Genomic DNA, 18303 nt, shown 5'->3' with positions numbered 1-18303 from the left:
TGTAGTGTTGCACAAAATTTTGAGAATCGTAATATGTATATTATTAGGTCTTGGCCGATTTTTGGATCTTCTGAATTTCAAATTTTAACAATTCATGTTTTTGCCTAGAGTCGTATGCCCAGAAGGTGGTGGCTCATGGGCTAATCTGGTGGAATTATTAATGTTTTACTTCTGCTGAAGTATATCATCCGAGTATCCTTGGTGCTGTAAACTGGAGGCCGCTTACTTTAGCATTGTCCTTGTGATACTCCGTGGTGGGTGGGGAGCTCGGATGATGAACCATTTACACTAACCATGGCTTATGAAAACCAAACAAAAAAACAACAAAACGTCCACTTGATATTGACCCTGTTGATACTGACCATAGACCGTCTGCATCGATTGAGTATTGACCGCGTTTCACTGTGATTGAGACTCCTGACAAGACACCGTTGAAGTTGAACCCCATTTGCTGTATCCAAGAGTATTCAAAGTATTGATGGGGATGTGAAGAACATAAGACGCTTACGTTCAGGTGGCCTGCTGGTAGAGTGCGGGGAAAAAGCAGCAAGCAACTAATTTGCTGAACATCAAATCTTGCGTGGGCATTCCGTTCACGGTCTCTGCACACAAAACCTTGAACTCAAGCAAAGGTCTGTTGTGTGTGCTCACTGTGGTGTGAAGAAACACACTACAGCAGATTGTGACAGTGATTATAAAAAATGCACCAGTTGCTCAGGCGACCATTTCTCATTTTCTAAACAGTGTCCTATTTGGAAAGAGCAAATGGAGATCAATAAAATAAAATTTACACAAACTATCTCTTTTTCCCAGACCAAAAAAACTGGTAAAGAGATCTGAACTTTCAGAAAGTTATGCTACAGTAGCAAAAACATCATCGGGGTCTAGCTCTAAAACAACATCAACCACAGGCTGCCAAACTACCTTGACTTTGGTAAATTGTAATTCTCCACAGCTTTTGCACCCTGCTATATCATCACAGACTGAGGAATCACTTCCTAGTACCTCAAAGTCTTCTTCGGATCACAAATCATCATCTCAGTCACACTCAAAGTCTCAATCGACAACTGATAGTCAACAAACGGTGAAAAGTAAACCGAAGCCAAAGCCTGATGCTTCAAAACCACAAAGTGGCAGAGCTCCTAAAGGGTCACAAAACAAAATTCAATTATTCAATAAATACGGGTCTCTTGAAGACATGGACGTTTCTGAAAACGTCCATTCTAGGGCACATAGCTTGTCGCCCTCCAAAAGAGTGCGGGATAGGTCCCCAATAAGTCCCCCCAAAAGATAGTTTATTCCAATAATATTGCACAGTGGAACTGCAAAGGTTTGAGGGCTAATTTACATGAATTACAGCTATTAGTCCAAGATTTTACACTTTCAGCTATATCTTTCCAAGAGATATATTTAAAACAAACAGATACATTTGACCTTCGTCAGTTTAATGCATATCATTGTTTTTCACCTCCGGGTGATAGAGCCACCGGCGGATCATCCATTCTTGTCAGACAAAATGTTATTCAAAGCCCTGTTTCACTTAATACTAATATGCAGGCTGTTGCAGTGAGAATTACTTTACGTGTAGCGTTTACACTATGCTCTCTTTATATTTCGCCGTCTTCGACGTCTGCCAAAACTGATCTTCAAGCTCTATATGACCAACTCCCGAAGCCCTGTATTATAATGGGAGATTTAAATGGGCACAACCCACTCTGGGGTAGTGTAACTACAAACACTAAAGGTAAATTGTTGGAGGACTTTTGTTCTGACAATGATATCTGTATTTATAATGATGGTTCCAACACATATTTATACCCTGGTACAGGGACTTATTCTGCTCTCGACTTGTCACTCACAAATTCAGAACTACTTAATGAATTCGAATGGTCAGTCCACGATGACCTCTGTGGAAGTGACCATTTTCCTACTATATTAAAAGCTGTAACTCCATCTGATGTTCCTCCATCATCAAGGCGGAATTTTATAAAGGCTAACTGGGCTTTATATGAAACACTGTGTGCTGAAAAAACTTAAACCCGAACGTTTTATTGACGTTCCTGATGCTATTAAATGTTTTTTTCTGATAAACTGAATTCCATAGCTGATCAGTGTATTCCAAATTCCTCTTCAGTTCCACATATTCGAAAACCATGGTTCAGCGATGAATGCAAACAAGCTAGGAAGGCAAGGCAAAAAGCAGAACATTATTTCTGTCGCCATCCAATGTTGCATAATTTAAATAAATTTAAAATTTTAAATGCTAAAGCACGGTGTACTTTTAAACATAACAAACGCCAATCTTGGCAAAATTATGTATCCAAAATATATTCTCGGACACCCATGTCCAAGGTATGGAACATGGTCAAGAAAATTAAAGATAAGGGTACTACAGCAATCCAACCGAATCCTTTGCCAATAAATCTACAGTCCATCATCTTAAACATGGAGATCAATTACTTACTGATAAATCAGATATTGCGAATAGACTGGGCAAAACTCTCGCTAAACGTTCTTCCACTTCTAATTATATACCTAAATTTAAGCAATATCAAAAACAACAAGAAAAGAAAACTATTAACTTCAATTCTGATAATAGGGAAGATTATAATGAAACGTTTTCTATTCATGAACTGAATACTGCTCTTGATCAAGCTCATGACACTGCTACAGGAGCTGATAACATACATTATGAATTCCTGAAGCACTTACCAGAATCCTGTTTAGAGACGCTCTTATCAATTTTTGATGATATTTGGACTTACGGGACATTTCCTTCTTCATGGCGTGATGCCATAGTAGTACCAATACCTAAACCTGGACGTGATCATACGGATCCGTCCAGTTATCGTTCGATTTCATTATCTAGCTGTGTTTGTAAGACCGTGGAACGCATGATAAATAATCGACTAGTTTGGTACGTGGAAACAGATAACCTCATAACACATATACAATGTGGTTTCCGTAAAAACAGAAGTACAGTCGATCACTTAGTGCGTTTGAAATCATTTGTGAAAAACGCGCTGATTAATAAACAACACGTTGTGGCTATCTTTTTTATCTCGAGAAGGCATATGACACAACCTGGAAATATGGCATTTTAAGAGATCTACATGATTTCGGTTTGCGAGGTCGTTTGCCTGAATTCATAGCCATATTTTTAGATAACAGACAATTTCAATTTCGCGTGGGTTCTACCCAGTCTGATCATTACAATCAGGATCAGGGTGTTCCACAAGGCAGTATTTTGTCAGTCACACATTTTAATATAAAGATAAATAGTTTATCAAAAGTTTTAAACGATTCGGTTGATGGATCTTTATTTGTGGATGATTTTAATATTTCTTGTCGTGGGAAAACTCTGCATACTATTGAACGGCAACTACAGCTGTGTTTGAACAAAATAGATAAATGGTGTCTTGAAAATGGCTTCAAATATTCTAAATCAAAAACCAATTTTATACACTTCTGCCGTAAATATAAACCTCATAAAGACCCAGAACTATTTCTAAGTGGCACCCCTATCAAAGTTGTCGAGGAGGCTAAGTTCTTGGGGCTTATTTTCGATTTACATTTGACCTTTTTGCCCCATATTAAATTCCTAAAAGCCAAATGCTTGAAGGCACTCGATTTATTAAAGGTTGTTTCCAATTCAAAGTGGGGAGGGGATCAGACTACCCTCCTTTACTTATATAGATCACTCATCCGCTCAAAACGTGATTATGGCTCCATCGTATATGGTGGAGCCTGCAAACGCAACCTGAAACTATTTGATTCTTTCAATCACCAAGGTCTAAGACTTTGTCTTGGTTCCTTCAGAACTTCACCTGTTGATAGTCTCTACGTTGAGGATGATGAACCATCTCTTGAGCAGCGCCCTATAAAGTTAGCTTTACAGTACATTACTAAATTATACTCTAATGAATCTAACCCTGCATATAACTGTGTGTTCAATTCCCTTTATGAGGATTTATACAACAAAAAGTCTTCCCTTGTGCCGCCTCGAGGACATAAAATTAAACCCTTTCTTTCTGCTGCCGGCATTGAGCTGGAAAACATAGCTCCCTCCCATCTTCTTTCTTCTGCTTGGCAGTTGGTTAGGCCCCATGTGGACCTAACATTAACTACATTTAAAAAGTCAGAAACGAATGAATTACAGTATTAACAAGACTATAATCAATTGAAACATAAATATAGCAATTATAAATCCGTATTTACAGATGGGTCCAAGGATGGTGGCGCAGTGGCTTCTGCCACTGTCATTGGATCCAGAACAATATCTCCTAGATTTCCAGATAATAGTTCTATTTTTACAGGTGAAGCTAACGCCATACTAACGCCTCTTAAATACATACAAAGACTCCCTAAATGTAAACAGTACATAATCTATTCAGACTCTCTTTTTTGCCTGCAGGCTATTAAAAATAGTTCTTGTAAACATCCACTTTTAATTGAAATTATTGAATTGTATAATAGTCTTGCTACTGGCCAGTACGACATCGTCTTCTGTTGGTTACCAAGCCACGTTGGCATTTCCGATAATGCAATGGCCGATCTTGCTGCTAAAGCGGCACTCAACACATCTGTGACACCACTTCCTATTCCATACACTGATTACAAAGCGAGCGTTAGAACTTACATCCATGATCTGATGCAGAAGAAGTGGGACACCCAAGTAGGTATAAATAAATTACATGAAATAAAACCGTATATTGGTAACACCTACTTGGGCTGTCAGTCCAGATTTGAAGAGGTTATTTTACGACGATGTAGTATTGGCCACACAAGATATACACATAAATATTTGCTTAAAGGTGAGGATCCTCCGTTTCGTATCCCTTGTGATGAAAGAATCATAGTCAAGCATATCCTGCTTGACTGTGTTGAGTATTCCATCAAAAAGGATCAGTATTTTAATTCCCAAACTATGAAGGATCTTTTTAATAACACAAGTTCTCATTTAATCATTGCATTTTTAAAAGAATTAGATTTATTAACTGAACTGTAAAATATTTTATTATATTTTATAAGTTTAAATTTGTAACTGTGCTTGTTTGTAGCTGTACCTCGAAGGAGGTTGAAGTACCGTAAAAGTATTGTCCTCCTGAGAGGGTACGTAAGTCCACAAACATTCAAAGTAAATTCTAAATTTCCAGGTTTTAAATCTTAGAATAAGTGTCATTTTATTGTACGGCTAGATTTCACAAATTGCTGACGGCTGAGGGGATGGTGTAAATCCGGCCAGGGTCCATTTAGGTAGCAAAAGTACGGTAAATCCCCATGGTCCCTGGTATGGTGATCTACCTTCAGTTGTTAGCAATCTAGTGCCCAGTTGTATATTGTATTGTACTGTGTAGATCAATGGTTTTAGGTATAGTTACTAGTTTTACATTCCTTTCTGTGATATTCTACTTGTTTTACTGTTCTTTGTCGAAAGATTTGTTATAGTACTCATGTATTCCATTTCAGTGTTATGTTCCCGTCACGATATGGCTGAAATATTGCAGATGTGACATTAAATATTAGCTCACTCACTCACTCCCTTTGCTTCAACATTTTGTTTTGGTGAGGTCTACCCCGTTTAGATAAGGCTTGAAATGACCTGGTTGGTGGTATGACATGCACTGGCTATGCCCAGATCCATCACAATAACTAGTTGTTGGGTCACTCAGTTCCAACTGTTGTTTCAAGTGTTCCTATATTTCTTCCAAGGTTTCTTCACGAGCGTTGCTTTGCAACTGCCAAATAGATTTGAGATTACACAATGTCACATTCAAGAACTATGAAGGATCTTTTTAGCAATATAGGTTCTCATTTAATTGTTGCCTTTTTATAAGAATTTGTTGACCGGTTTGTAAATAAATGAATAAGTTATGATTGAAAGGTTGAATAAATCACTTAGATTGTTAGTGGCGGGACCCTCAAGCGAGGTTGAAGTCCCGTAAAAATATTGTCCACCTGGGAGGGTACCAAAACATTTGAAGTCCAACTTAATCGTCCACTTTTTTAGCTGTAGTAGTTTTGTCATTTTAATTTGTGGCTGATCTTGCATGTAGCAGAGGCACTGTAACTCCTCATAACTAGTATGGTGATCTACCTTCATTTATTGGCGATCAATAGCCCATTTTTACATGGTATTGTCAAAAGGTTTCTCCTTTTTAAAATATACACTAGCTAGTTTTAACTCTTTTTGTGATACTCTAGTTACTTTACAGTCCGTCGTTGACTGGTTCCTTTACTGCTTATGTTTATTGTGTGTCTACAACATGTGTCGTCACTATATGGCTCAAATATTGCCGATGTGACATAAAATCTTAACTCACTCACTCAGTGTCACATATGACAAAAGCATTTAAGCAGCAAATCAAAGCAATCTAAATATCAGGTCAAAGGTGATTTTAGGATGCCGACTATGTCATAACCATATAGTCGTTTATGAATAACTGAAACATGCATAAGAAGTGACTAAAACACGTACCAGTCACGTACAATCTGCTCGATCCAGTTAGTGAGTGAGTTTAGTTTTACGCCGCACTCAGCAATATTCCAGCTATATAGCGGCGGTCTGTAAATAATCCAGTCTGGGCCATGTCATCAAACTATGTCATCAAACCTGACCACCCGGTCCTGTAAGTCGCCTCTAACGACAAGCATAGTCGCCTTTCACAGCAAACATGGGCTGCTGAAGGCCTATTCTACCCCGCGACCTTCACGGGTCTCAATCCAGAATTAAAACATGTTTAGTTAATGTTTGGTCATCGCTGCTCTTAACTGAAATGGTCATTGTTCTTGACTGTGCGTTTATGATAGAATCCTTTTCATTCACGAACAGTGACAAGTATGACATCGAAGGAGACAAGTCATGGATTTCCAATGGAAGACGTAACCAAAGAACAGATGGATTCGGACAAATATGAAGAGGTGCTCTACAAAGTACCTGAAGTGCTGAGAGCCAAATGGAATTCACGTATTGAATACATCCTCTCCCTCGTTGGCTACTGTGTTGGATTCGGGAATTTGTGGAGGTTCCCGTACGTCTGTAATAGAAATGGAGGAGGTATCATGAAATAATCTCTTTCTTCAGTGATTAAGTACAGTATGTGGATCTTGTATGGTCTGGTATGGGTGTGATGTTCTTGATAGCACGGTTTACAAACTCACAAACACACTTATTATGAACATGCTTGTGAGCGTTTGTGGGAGACGGCTGTTTCGAGCTTCCGTTCGTCAGACCGAACACCCATGTTCTCACAATGTTAAACAGCTGAAGTATAAATCTTTAAAAAAAATTATATACACTCCCTCTGTCCATAGTCTGTCCATATCATAATGTAACTTATTGTATACGATGTATACTTTATTTTGAAAAATATGTGTACATTACAAAACAAAAAGTGATTGAAACTGAATTTAAATGTTGCAAATTGCGTTCGTACACATCGATTGTGTCGTGATACCAAAGTTTAGTTTGTTTAATCCTCAGGGGCCTTCCTGCTGCCATTCTTGCTCTGCATCCTAATCATTGGATTCCCTGTGTTTTTCCTGGAAGCCTCACTGTCTCAGTTTTCCGGAAGGGCGACTCCTCGTGTGTGGAGTTTCTGCCCTATGTTCAAAGGTTGGTATGATGTGCCGGCACAGATCATTCATTCCAAATCATCGAAGTCAGTCATTTTGTGCAAGACAGTGCTGATTGCAGTGCAGAGCGTCTTTCACGTCAGTGATGTCACGTTCCATACACACCGCGTCGAGGTTCTGATTGAAGTCTCCTGAAATATTGCTGGAATAATGCTACAAAGTGGCACTCCTGAATGAATCTGAATGAATGAATTAATTAATGTTTGTACCGCTTCATTTTGAACATTTATGCAATACAATTAGGTATTTTCGTGGTTGCGTTTAACCACGTACATTCCTCGAATTTCCTTCACTTTGCAAAGAATATCGCTAAAATAGCAGAATTAAAGATACAATATTTGCTCATAACATAAAACGTCAAGGCCAAGGAATACCGCAGACATACGGGTGCTAAATAAATGAATGAATGAATGAAACGGATGGACAAATAAATAAATAAATAAATAAATAAATAAAATGAACGGAGTGAGCATCAATGACTAAATAAAATCCATTGCCTGCAAAGTGTGTTCTTCAATGCATAATTTGCAAGTCTGAATATTCAGTTTCGTTCACATTTTAAAGTTTAACCTAATAATTATCAGAGCGATGGGAAAGCCGAGTGGTTAAAGCGATCGCTCGTCACGCAGAAAAATACTAGATTCGATTCCCTACATGAGTACAATGTGTGACACCAATTTTGGTGTCTTCCTTCCTGTTATTGCGCCTTGTTTTCTTTAAAGCGGCGTAAATACTTACTGAACCATGTACGAATACCGGCTGAAGATTTTGTTTATATTGCCTCCATGAACAAATACGTCATGGAAATGAAAAGTCATGGAAACATTTGTCATGGAAACAGGAGTTGGTGTTGGTGCCTTGGTGATGTACGTCGCCTGCATCCCGTACTATAACATCCTCCTGGCCTGGCCCATCTACTACATGGTCAAGTCCTGCTACAGTGTCCTGCCCTGGACAACCTGCGGCAACAGCTGGAACACCGACCTGTGTGTGGAAGACGTAAGGAACGTCACCTACAGCAGCCACAACGGAACAACTCCGGATGATAATATAACTGCTGGTATCACAAAGCGCTGGGAAAATGTCACTCTAGCCCACACAGCGGCCGAGGAGTTTTGGCAGTAAGATCATTCCTTATTAAATAAATATTTAAACCACAATGCAATGACTGTGTATACTAGCGATGCAAAATAAGTGGCCTCTCTGATTTCAATACGTGATAGTTGAAGCGTTCAGTAACAATACCGTGTCGTTCTGAATGATAAATATTATCACGACACCATGTACACCGATGCCAACGTCTAATAGCTTGTAAGGAACTCACAACCTCTAATGCAAAAGAATTCAGCACACGTTTAAAATGCCTCTGAAGTATCTAGCTGAAGACCAAACATACAAAAATGTGACGATCTGGGTTGAAATGGGTCTTCAGCAAACCATGCTTCTTGTACAAGACTTGATCGGGTGGTCAGTTCGTCGTATCCTAAATGATGAATGGATTGTCTGGCCTAGAATCGATTATGTACAAACCTCCGCGATATTGCTGGAATATTACTGAGTGGTGGGTTAAACCAACCTACCAAACAAACATGCCAACCAGTTTCAGTAAAACAGTGATACCACTGCACCTGTTCGCTTGCATAGTCCATATGTTTCCATCGTTGTTTCAGGTACAATGTTCTGAGTATATCACGAGGCTTGGAGGAGGTGGGCTCTGTCCAATGGCACATCGTGGCGTGTCTGTTCGCATCATACGTCATCATATTTTTGTGCATGATTCGCGGGATCAAATCAGTCGGCAAGGTAAACACGAATCGTCATGATATTAATGAACCGAAGAGGGAAATGCCTAGTTGATAACGTGCTGATAAGGTTAACCCATGTACAAATTCAGACTTCGGATCACAAGGTCCGTGGTTCAAATCCGAGCACGGGACTCGGGAATTTTATGGCCGCTGAAAATACATCAGTGTGCATCAGTTTATATACTAAACGTCGAGATGGTTAACGAATGCTTGTTTTTCAGGCAGTGTACGTGACGGCGATATTGCCGTACATACTCTTGATCATCATCTTCATCAGCACACTGATTCAACCGGGAGCAGGATCCGGCCTGCTGTACTACGTCACGCCGGACTTCTGGAGACTACAGGACGTGAAGGTGGGTTACAGGGGTAGCATTCTTGGCATCCAGGGTGTAGGTCGCTCTGGCAGGGTGGGGCTTAATGTAGAATCCCAGGGGTAAGGTTTTCCCCTCCTGGTGGAAGAACCTTTTGGTTGAATCCCAGTTGAAGAGCCTTGTGGTAGAAACCTAGGGGAAGAATTCTGTGGATGAATCCCAAGGGTAGAGTCTGGAGGTAGAAACCTAGGGGAAGAATTCTGTGGAGGAATCCCAAGGGTAGAGTCTGGAGGTAGAATCCAAGGGGAAGAATTCTGTGGATGAATCCCAAGGGTAGAGTCTGGAGGTAGAAACCTAGGGGAAGGATTCTGTGGAGGAATCCCAAGGGTAGAGTCTGGAGGAAAAAACCTAGGGGAAGAATTCTGTGGATGAATCCCAAGGGTAGAGGCTGGAGGTAGAAACCTAGGGGAAGAATTCTGTGGAGGAATCCCAAGGTTGGAATCTGGAGGTAGAATCCCAGGGGAAGAATTCTGTGGATGAATCCCAAGGGTAGAGTCTGGAGGTAGAATCCAAGGGGAAGAATTCTGTGGATGAATCCCAAGGGTAGAGTCTGGAGGTAGAAACCTAGGGGAAGAATTCTGTGGAGGAATCCCAAGGGTAGAGTCTGGAGGTAGAATCCAAGGGGAAGAATTCTGTGGATGAATCCCAAGGGTAGAGTCTGGAGGTAGAATCCAAGGGGAAGAATTCTGTGGATGAATCCCAAGGGTAGAGTCTGGAGGTAGAAACCTAGGGGAAGAATTCTGTGGATGAATCCCAAGGGTAGAGTCTGGAGGTAGAAACCTAGGGGAAGAATTCTGTGGATGAATCCCAAGGGTAGAGTCTGGAGGTAGAAACCTAGGGGAAGAATTCTGTGGATGAATCCCAAGGGTAGAGTCTGGAGGTAGAAACCTAGGGGAAGAATTCTGTGGATGAATCCCAAGGGTAGAGTCTGGAGGTAGAATCCAAGGGGAAGAATTCTGTGGATGAATCCCAAGGGTAGAGTCTGGAGGTAGAAACCTAGGGGAAGGATTCTGTGGAGGAATCCCAAGGGTAGAGTCTGGAGGTAGAAACCTAGGGGAAGAATTCTGTGGAGGAATCCCAAGGGTAGAGTCTGGAGGTAGAAACCTAGGGGAAGAATTCTGTGGATGAATCCCAAGGTTAGAATCTGGAGGTAGAATCCCAGGGGAAGAATTCTGTGGATGAATCCCAAGGGTAGAGTCTGGAGGTAGAATCCAAGGGGAAGAATTCTGTGGATGAATCCCAAGGGTAGAGTCTGGAGGTAGAAACCTAGGGGAAGGATTCTGTGGATGAATCCCAAGGGTAGAGTCTGGAGGTAGAAACCTAGGGGAAGAATTCTGTGGATGAATCCCAAGGGTAGAGTCTGGAGGTAGAAACCTAGGGGAAGAATTCTGTGGATGAATCCCAAGGGTAGAGTCTGGAGGTAGAAACCTAGGGGAAGAATTCTGTGGATGAATCCCAAGGGTAGAGTCTGGAGGTAGAAACCTAGGGGAAGAATTCTGTGGAGGAATCCCAAGGGTAGAGTCTGGAGGTAGAAACCTAGGGGAAGAACTCTGTGGATGAATCCCAAGGGTAGAGTCTGGAGGTAGAAACCTAGGGGAAGAATTCTGTGGATGAATCCCAAGGTTAGAATCTGGAGGTAGAATCCCAGGGGAAGAATTCTGTGGATGAATCCCAAGGGTAGAGTCTGGAGGTAGAAACCTAGGGGAAGAACTCTGTGGATGAATCCCAAGGGTAGAGTCTGGAGGTAGAAACCTAGGGGAAGGATTCTGTGGATGAATCCCAAGGGTAGAGTCTGGAGGTAGAAACCTAGGGGAAGAACTCTGTGGATGAATCCCAAGGGTAGAGTCTGGAGGTAGAAACCTAGGGGAAGAATTCTGTGGATGAATCCCAAGGTTAGAATCTGGAGGTAGAATCCCAGGGGAAGAATTCTGTGGATGAATCCCAAGGGTAGAGTCTGGAGGTAGAAACCTAGGGGAAGAACTCTGTGGATGAATCCCAAGGGTAGAGTCTGGAGGTAGAAACCTAGGGGAAGGATTCTGTGGATGAATCCCAAGGGTAGAGTCTGGAGGTAGAAACCTAGGGGAAGAATTCTGTGGATGAATCCCAAGGGTAGAGTCTGGAGGTAGAAACCTAGGGGAAGAATTCTGTGGATGAATCCCAAGGGTAGAATCTGGAGGTAGAATCCCAGGGGAAGAATTCTGTGGATGAATCCCAAGGGTAGAGTCTGGAGGTAGAATCCAAGGGGAAGAATTCTGTGGATGAATCCCAAGGGTAGAGTCTGGAGGTAGAAACCTAGGGGAAGAATTCTGTGGAGGAATCCCAAGGGTAGAGTCTGGAGGTAGAAACCTAGGGGAAGAATTCTGTGGATGAATCCCAAGGGTAGAGTCTGGAGGTAGAAACCTAGGGGAAGAATTCTGTGGATGAATCCCAAGGGTAGAGTCTGGAGGTAGAAACCTAGGGGAAGAATTCTGTGGAGGAATCCCAAGGGTAGAGTCTGGAGGTAGAATCCAAGGGGAAGAATTCTGTGGATGAATCCCAAGGGTAGAGTCTGGAGGTAGAAACCTAGGGGAAGGATTCTGTGGAGGAATCCCAAGGGTAGAGTCTGGAGGTAGAAACCTAGGGGAAGAATTCTGTGGAGGAATCCCAAGGGTAGAGTCTGGAGGTGGAAACCTAGGGGAAGAATTCTGTGGATGAATCCCAAGGGTAGAGTCTGGAGGTAGAAACCTAGGGGAAGAATTCTGTGGATGAATCCCAAGGGTAGAGTCTGGAGGTAGAAACCTAGGGGAAGAATTCTGTGGATGAATCCCAAGGGTAGAGTCTGGAGGTAGAAACCTAGGGGAAGAATTCTGTGGATGAATCCCAAGGGTAGAGTCTGGAGGTAGAAACCTAGGGGAAGAATTCTGTGGATGAATCCCAAGGGTAGAGTCTGGAGGTAGAAACCTAGGGGAAGAATTCTGTGGATGAATCCCAAGGGTAGAGTCTGGAGGTAGAAACCTAGGGGAAGAATTCTGTGGATGAATCCCAAGGGTAGAGTCTGGAGGTAGAATCCAAGGGGAAGAATTCTGTGGATGAATCCCAAGGGTAGAGTCTGGAGGTAGAAACCTAGGGGAAGGATTCTGTGGATGAATCCCAAGGGTAGAGTCTGGAGGTAGAAACCTAGGGGAAGAATTCTGTGGATGAATCCCAAGGGTAGAGTCTGGAGGTAGAAACCTAGGGGAAGAATTCTGTGGATGAATCCCAAGGTTGGAATCTGGAGGTAGAATCCCAGGGGAAGAATTCTGTGGATGAATCCCAAGGGTAGAGTCTGGAGGTAGAATCCAAGGGGAAGAATTCTGTGGATGAATCCCAAGGGTAGAGTCTGGAGGTAGAAACCTAGGGGAAGAATTCTGTGGAGGAATCCCAAGGGTAGAGTCTGGAGGTAGAAACCTAGGGGAAGAATTCTGTGGATGAATCCCAAGGGTAGAGTCTGGAGGTAGAATCCTAGGGGAAGAATTCTGTGGATGAATCCCAAGGGTAGAGTCTGGAGGTAGAAACCTAGGGGAAGAATTCTGTGGATGAATCCCAAGGGTAGAGTCTGGAGGTAGAAACCTAGGGGAAGAATTCTGTGGATGAATCCCAAGGGTAGAGTCTGGAGGTAGAAACCTAGGGGAAGAATTCTGTGGATGAATCCCAAGGGTAGAATCTGGAGGTAGAATCCAAGGGGAAGAATTCTGTGGATGAATCCCAAGGGTAGAGTCTGGAGGTTGAAACCTAGGGGAAGAATTCTGTGGATGAATCCCAAGGGTAGAGTCTGGAGGTAGAAACCTAGGGGAAGAATTCTGTGGATGAATCCCAAGGGTAGAGTCTGGAGGTAGAAACCTAGGGGAAGAATTCTGTGGATGAATCCCAAGGGTAGAGTCTGGAGGTAGAAACCTAGGGGAAGAATTCTGTGGATGAATCCCAAGGGTAGATTCTGGAGGTAGAAACCTAGGGGAAGAATTCTGTGGATGAATCCCAAGGGTAGAGTCTGGAGGTAGAAACCTAGGGGAAGAATTCTGTGGATGAATCCCAAGGGTAGAGTCTGGAGGTAGAATCCAAGGGGAAGAATTCTGTGGAGGAATCCCAAGGGTAGAGTCTGGAGGTAGAATCCAAGGGGAAGAATTCTGTGGATGAATCCCAAGGGTAGAGTCTGGAGGTAGAAACCTAGGGGAAGAATTCTGTGGAGGAATCCCAAGGGTAGAGTCTGGAGGTAGAAACCTAGGGGAAGAATTCTGTGGATGAATCCCAAGGGTAGAGTCTGGAGGTAGAAACCTAGGGGAAGAATTCTGTGGAGGAATCCCAAGGGTAGAGTCTGGAGGTAGAAACCTAGGGGAAGAATTCTGTGGATGAATCCCAAGGGTAGAGTCTGGAGGTAGAATCCAAGGGGAAGAATTCTGTGGAGGAATCCCAAGGGTAGAGTCTGGAGGTAGAAACCTAGGGGAAGAATTCTGTGGAGGAATCCCAGGGGTTGAGTCTGGAGGTAGAAACCTAGGGGAAGAATTCTGTGGAGGAATCCCAAGGGTAGAGTCTGGAGGTAGAAACCTAGGGGAAGAATTCTGTGGAGGAATCCCAAGGGTAGAGTCTGGAGGTAGAATCCAAATGAAGAATCGTGTTATTGAGTCCTCAGGGGTGTAAAGCTTTATAGCATGGTTGTGTAAAACAAAGCCAGGAGTAGGTTTTCCTGTTATCCCCATGCATTTGGTCAAGTCACATTTGACCGATAGTAAAGCGTTCCTTAAACGTATAATTCACACGAACATAAATGTTTGTACACGGATTGGCATAGGGGCGACAAATGAGTAACTCAAAAACTGTATAGTGAGCATTTAATTATGACCAAGAGGTCGGTGTAATGATTATAATAATTATGACAAGGTGTGGCTTGAGGCGTTTCTGCAAGTGATGTATTCTCTGGGACTAGGCTGGGGAACTATTGGCACCGCTTCCAGTTATAACAAGTTCCACGAGCCGTGTCACAAGTAAGTAATGGTCGCGGAGACATTAGGTGTCTCCTCAGTCTGATCCTTCGTCTATTGCCTCTATACCCGTTCGGCATACAGTGCCCATGCTGATCCGGATTAGACGGTTTTTTATTCCTTTTTTTAAACACGTTTTTATTTCATCATTACACGCCGATTCACATCTTGAGAGATTGTAAGACAGAATTAAGATCCGGATCCTGATCAGAATTGGTCCTCAGCAATTCATGCTTGTCGTAACAGGTGACTACGACTCGTTGACCTGCGTTGATCGATGTTCATGATAATCACCGGATTGCTTGTCTAATATTTCTTCTCATACTCAAACCTTCGATTTAGTTTACGTTAAGAGGAAATGCACACATGTATCGTGAATTCCAAAGCCCCTCATGTGTTATATATATAATGTTTTTTGCCTGTTGGAGTAAGGTGTTTGTTTCTCTTCCAAACTGACAGACAAGTTTACGATTCCGACTGTTTTGACAACAGGTCTTTCCTTATTGCAAGGAATTGCGTATCTACCATCAGTGGCCCCTGGCTGTGATGGGTTGAGTGTACAAGCCATTTTATTGATAAGGACATGTTCCTCCTCAGTGTAACATGTCAAACCTACGTGATGAAACTAATGCGGGTTCAGTCCAGTTTAGTAGACACATATCTCTCGGTAAGTAATGTTCGGTGTTTTTTCAGATGCACCTTTTTTCGTAACTCATACTTAAAACAAAGAGACAGGCGGATTGATATTCCAATCATGATACTGAGGCATGTGTCACGTGACCATATCATTGGATCACGTAAAGGTCCTTGTCGTGAGCATTTGTCAAAGTTTACTTTGAATTTGCCCCTTGCGTTTATCAGGAAGATATGTGTATTCGAGTATAAAGCGGCGAAAGTAAAGGACAAATAATAAATCCCTGGGAAACTTGAACTAGCTTCCGCCAGATTATTGCTCACAAGATCGGTTGTGTCTGTTTCTGATAGGGACGCCGTCATAGTGAGCACGATATCTGAAGCTACAAGCATATTTGCCGGGATGGTGACCTTTGGCATCCTTGGAGTTATGTCAGAGAAGACTGGCGTCCATATTTCGAATGTAGTCTCCAGCGGTGAGTACGGTGCTCTGTGTATTTTGGGTGTAGTTTTCATCTACTCAGGTTTAAAGTGAGAGCAACGTCTAGTGGATGTAAAAGGTGCGTCATCCTGATGTCCATGAATAACACCCGCTTCAACTGCTTCACTACAACTTTAAATGCCAAGCTGTAACCACCTCCATGTGTGAACCATTTAAATACTTAAGTTCGGTCATATGGTTTAGAAAACAGTGACGAGAAACATGGAAATGGTGAAAATAGTGATGACATTGCATTTGTAATTTTAAAAGTTTATTGTCATTATGCTTGATTTTGTTCTTGTACAACTGGACATGTTTTCATGGAATGAAATGCCGTTATCAGCTTCTGATGTCCCATACTTATACTATATATACAGACGTGCTAAACTGATGAAACGCTGTAACATTCTCTATGTACTCATTCAACGAGAAAAATAGCCAGACGGACAATAAGAGATGAAATGTTAAATACAGTTACGTTATTCTATTGCGATGAAGGTCCAGGGCTAGGTTTTGTGGCTTACCCAGAAGCTCTAGCGCAACTTCCAGTGCCTCAGTTGTGGTCCTTCATGTTCTTCCTGATGCTTTTGGCCGTGGGCCTGGATTCACAGGTGGGCATCTTCAGTTTGCCATTTACAGATGAGTACATTACGTGAGTATGAAACAAGACGGGAAGGTTCTGCATGTAAAACGCTTATTCAAGGAAAGACCTAATTTCCAAAATGATAAGAAACCACTGTTAAAGGCATAGTCCTTTGCCCTTCATAAGCATTTGTTTAAAGGAGCACACCGTGATGATGATCGGTGTTGGCACTGTTGCCACGACATGAATACATGCAAATACTAGTCAAGTAGTTACGTACATTAAGTCTTACTAATAGCTGCAAAAAGGAAAGTGTTCCAAGATGAAAATGTCCACTTCATATGTACCATGCGAGGAGAGCATCACACACATTCAAAGAAGAAATGGAGTAAACAAGACTACAATAGCCATCCTAAAGGACGGCCACGAACGTTAAGCTTATTATTACTATTGTATTATATTATTAAGATATAATAATTTGGCCGAGATAGGAGGGAGATGACACATTTGCAGACAGTGTAATGGTGTCATTATAGTTTGTCTTGCACCATTTCCTCATCACAGAGGTAGCGGTTGGGTAGCCTAGTCGTTAAGTCCTTCGTTCATGGTGCTTAAGAGGTGTTCCATTACCCAAAGGGTGTTTAGCCCATTTCGGGAGTCCCGGCCGAGATTTTGCCAGTACATCGTAAAACCGTACTCCCTCACTCATCACAACAGATAGGAGGAATATCAATGTAGATTCTTTGCTTTCAGTTTATGAACGTGGAGGTCGTAACAACAGCCCTTATAGACAAATACCCGAGAGCCCTGTCTCGAAGGCGCTGGCTTGTAACCGCTGGTGTATGTGTGATATTCTTTCTTGCGGGAATCTTACTCTGCACTCAGGTAGGATTTACGTTTGGTCCTTGGCTGAGGTTCCATGTGAAACAAACTGTATGCAATTTTTATAAAAATTTTATCATGCCATCAAAGGACTGGTTGGTTGGCTGGTTGAAATAATATTTCTTACTAAAAAGATGCTTGGATGTTAATCCAGCTAGGGACCATGGAGGTAGAAGAAGCACTGTAAGTCACCATGGACCCTAGCATGGTGATGTACCTTCATTTGTTAGTGGTCAAAAGCCAGTGTTTACGTAATATTGTCCAACATAGTTTTCTGCTTTCCAAAATACATTCTAGCTGTTTTTAACGCTTTTTGTGATACTCTAGTTATTTTACAGTCCGTCGATGATTGGTTCTTTAATAACTTGTATGTTTGTGCATCTACAGCATTTCTCGTCACTATATGGCTGCAATATGATATTACCGGTGTGACGTTACGTTTTAACTCACTCACTCACTTGGATTTTAATGACACCATCATCACCATCGTTACCGTTGCCTGTTCTTGCTGTTGTTGTTGTTGTTGATGATGATGATGATGATGAGGAGGAGGAGGAGGAGGAGGAGGATAATGATGTTTTTCCATTGCGGTTACAGGGAGGCCCATATATCTTCCAGCTCCTGGACTGGTATATTAGTGCTTTATCAGTCTTTCTGTTCTGCACACTGGAATGTGTGACGGTGGTCTATATCTACGGTGAGATGTGTATCACATCACCTTCACACCTTGGGCATTACTATCTCTGATACACTTAACACAAACTGCAAATAGTAGTTTGAAGCCTTACGATATGTATCTGCAACATTTTATTTTATTTTGTACATTTTCTGGTTTTTGTTACCTAAGGTAAAGGTAGTAATGGCGTCGCGTCTAACAGCTAGGATAGTATTTAGATCAGCACATTATATATCTAGT

General features: G+C 42.0%; 1 protein-coding gene across 1 annotated transcript in view; it reads left to right on the top strand.

Annotated features, from left to right (window-relative positions):
• The window catches only part of LOC137255930 (sodium- and chloride-dependent glycine transporter 2-like), a 51753-nt gene that overhangs the window by 29177 nt on the left and 4273 nt on the right, over window positions 1-18303 (top strand). The window contains exons 2-11 of the mRNA XM_067793530.1: window positions 6833-7057; window positions 7484-7615; window positions 8477-8756; window positions 9306-9438; window positions 9662-9796; window positions 14708-14811; window positions 15793-15917; window positions 16421-16533; window positions 17259-17390; window positions 17985-18084. Coding sequence (XP_067649631.1) covers window positions 6841-7057; window positions 7484-7615; window positions 8477-8756; window positions 9306-9438; window positions 9662-9796; window positions 14708-14811; window positions 15793-15917; window positions 16421-16533; window positions 17259-17390; window positions 17985-18084 — 1471 coding nt within the window. The 5' untranslated portion in view covers window positions 6833-6840. The remainder of the gene's footprint in view (window positions 1-6832; window positions 7058-7483; window positions 7616-8476; window positions 8757-9305; window positions 9439-9661; window positions 9797-14707; window positions 14812-15792; window positions 15918-16420; window positions 16534-17258; window positions 17391-17984; window positions 18085-18303) is intronic.

This window comes from Haliotis asinina, chromosome 11 (assembly GCF_037392515.1).
Source record: "Haliotis asinina isolate JCU_RB_2024 chromosome 11, JCU_Hal_asi_v2, whole genome shotgun sequence".
Lineage (NCBI taxonomy): Eukaryota > Metazoa > Mollusca > Gastropoda > Lepetellida > Haliotidae > Haliotis > Haliotis asinina.
This window is presented reverse-complemented; position numbering and strand designations above follow the sequence as displayed.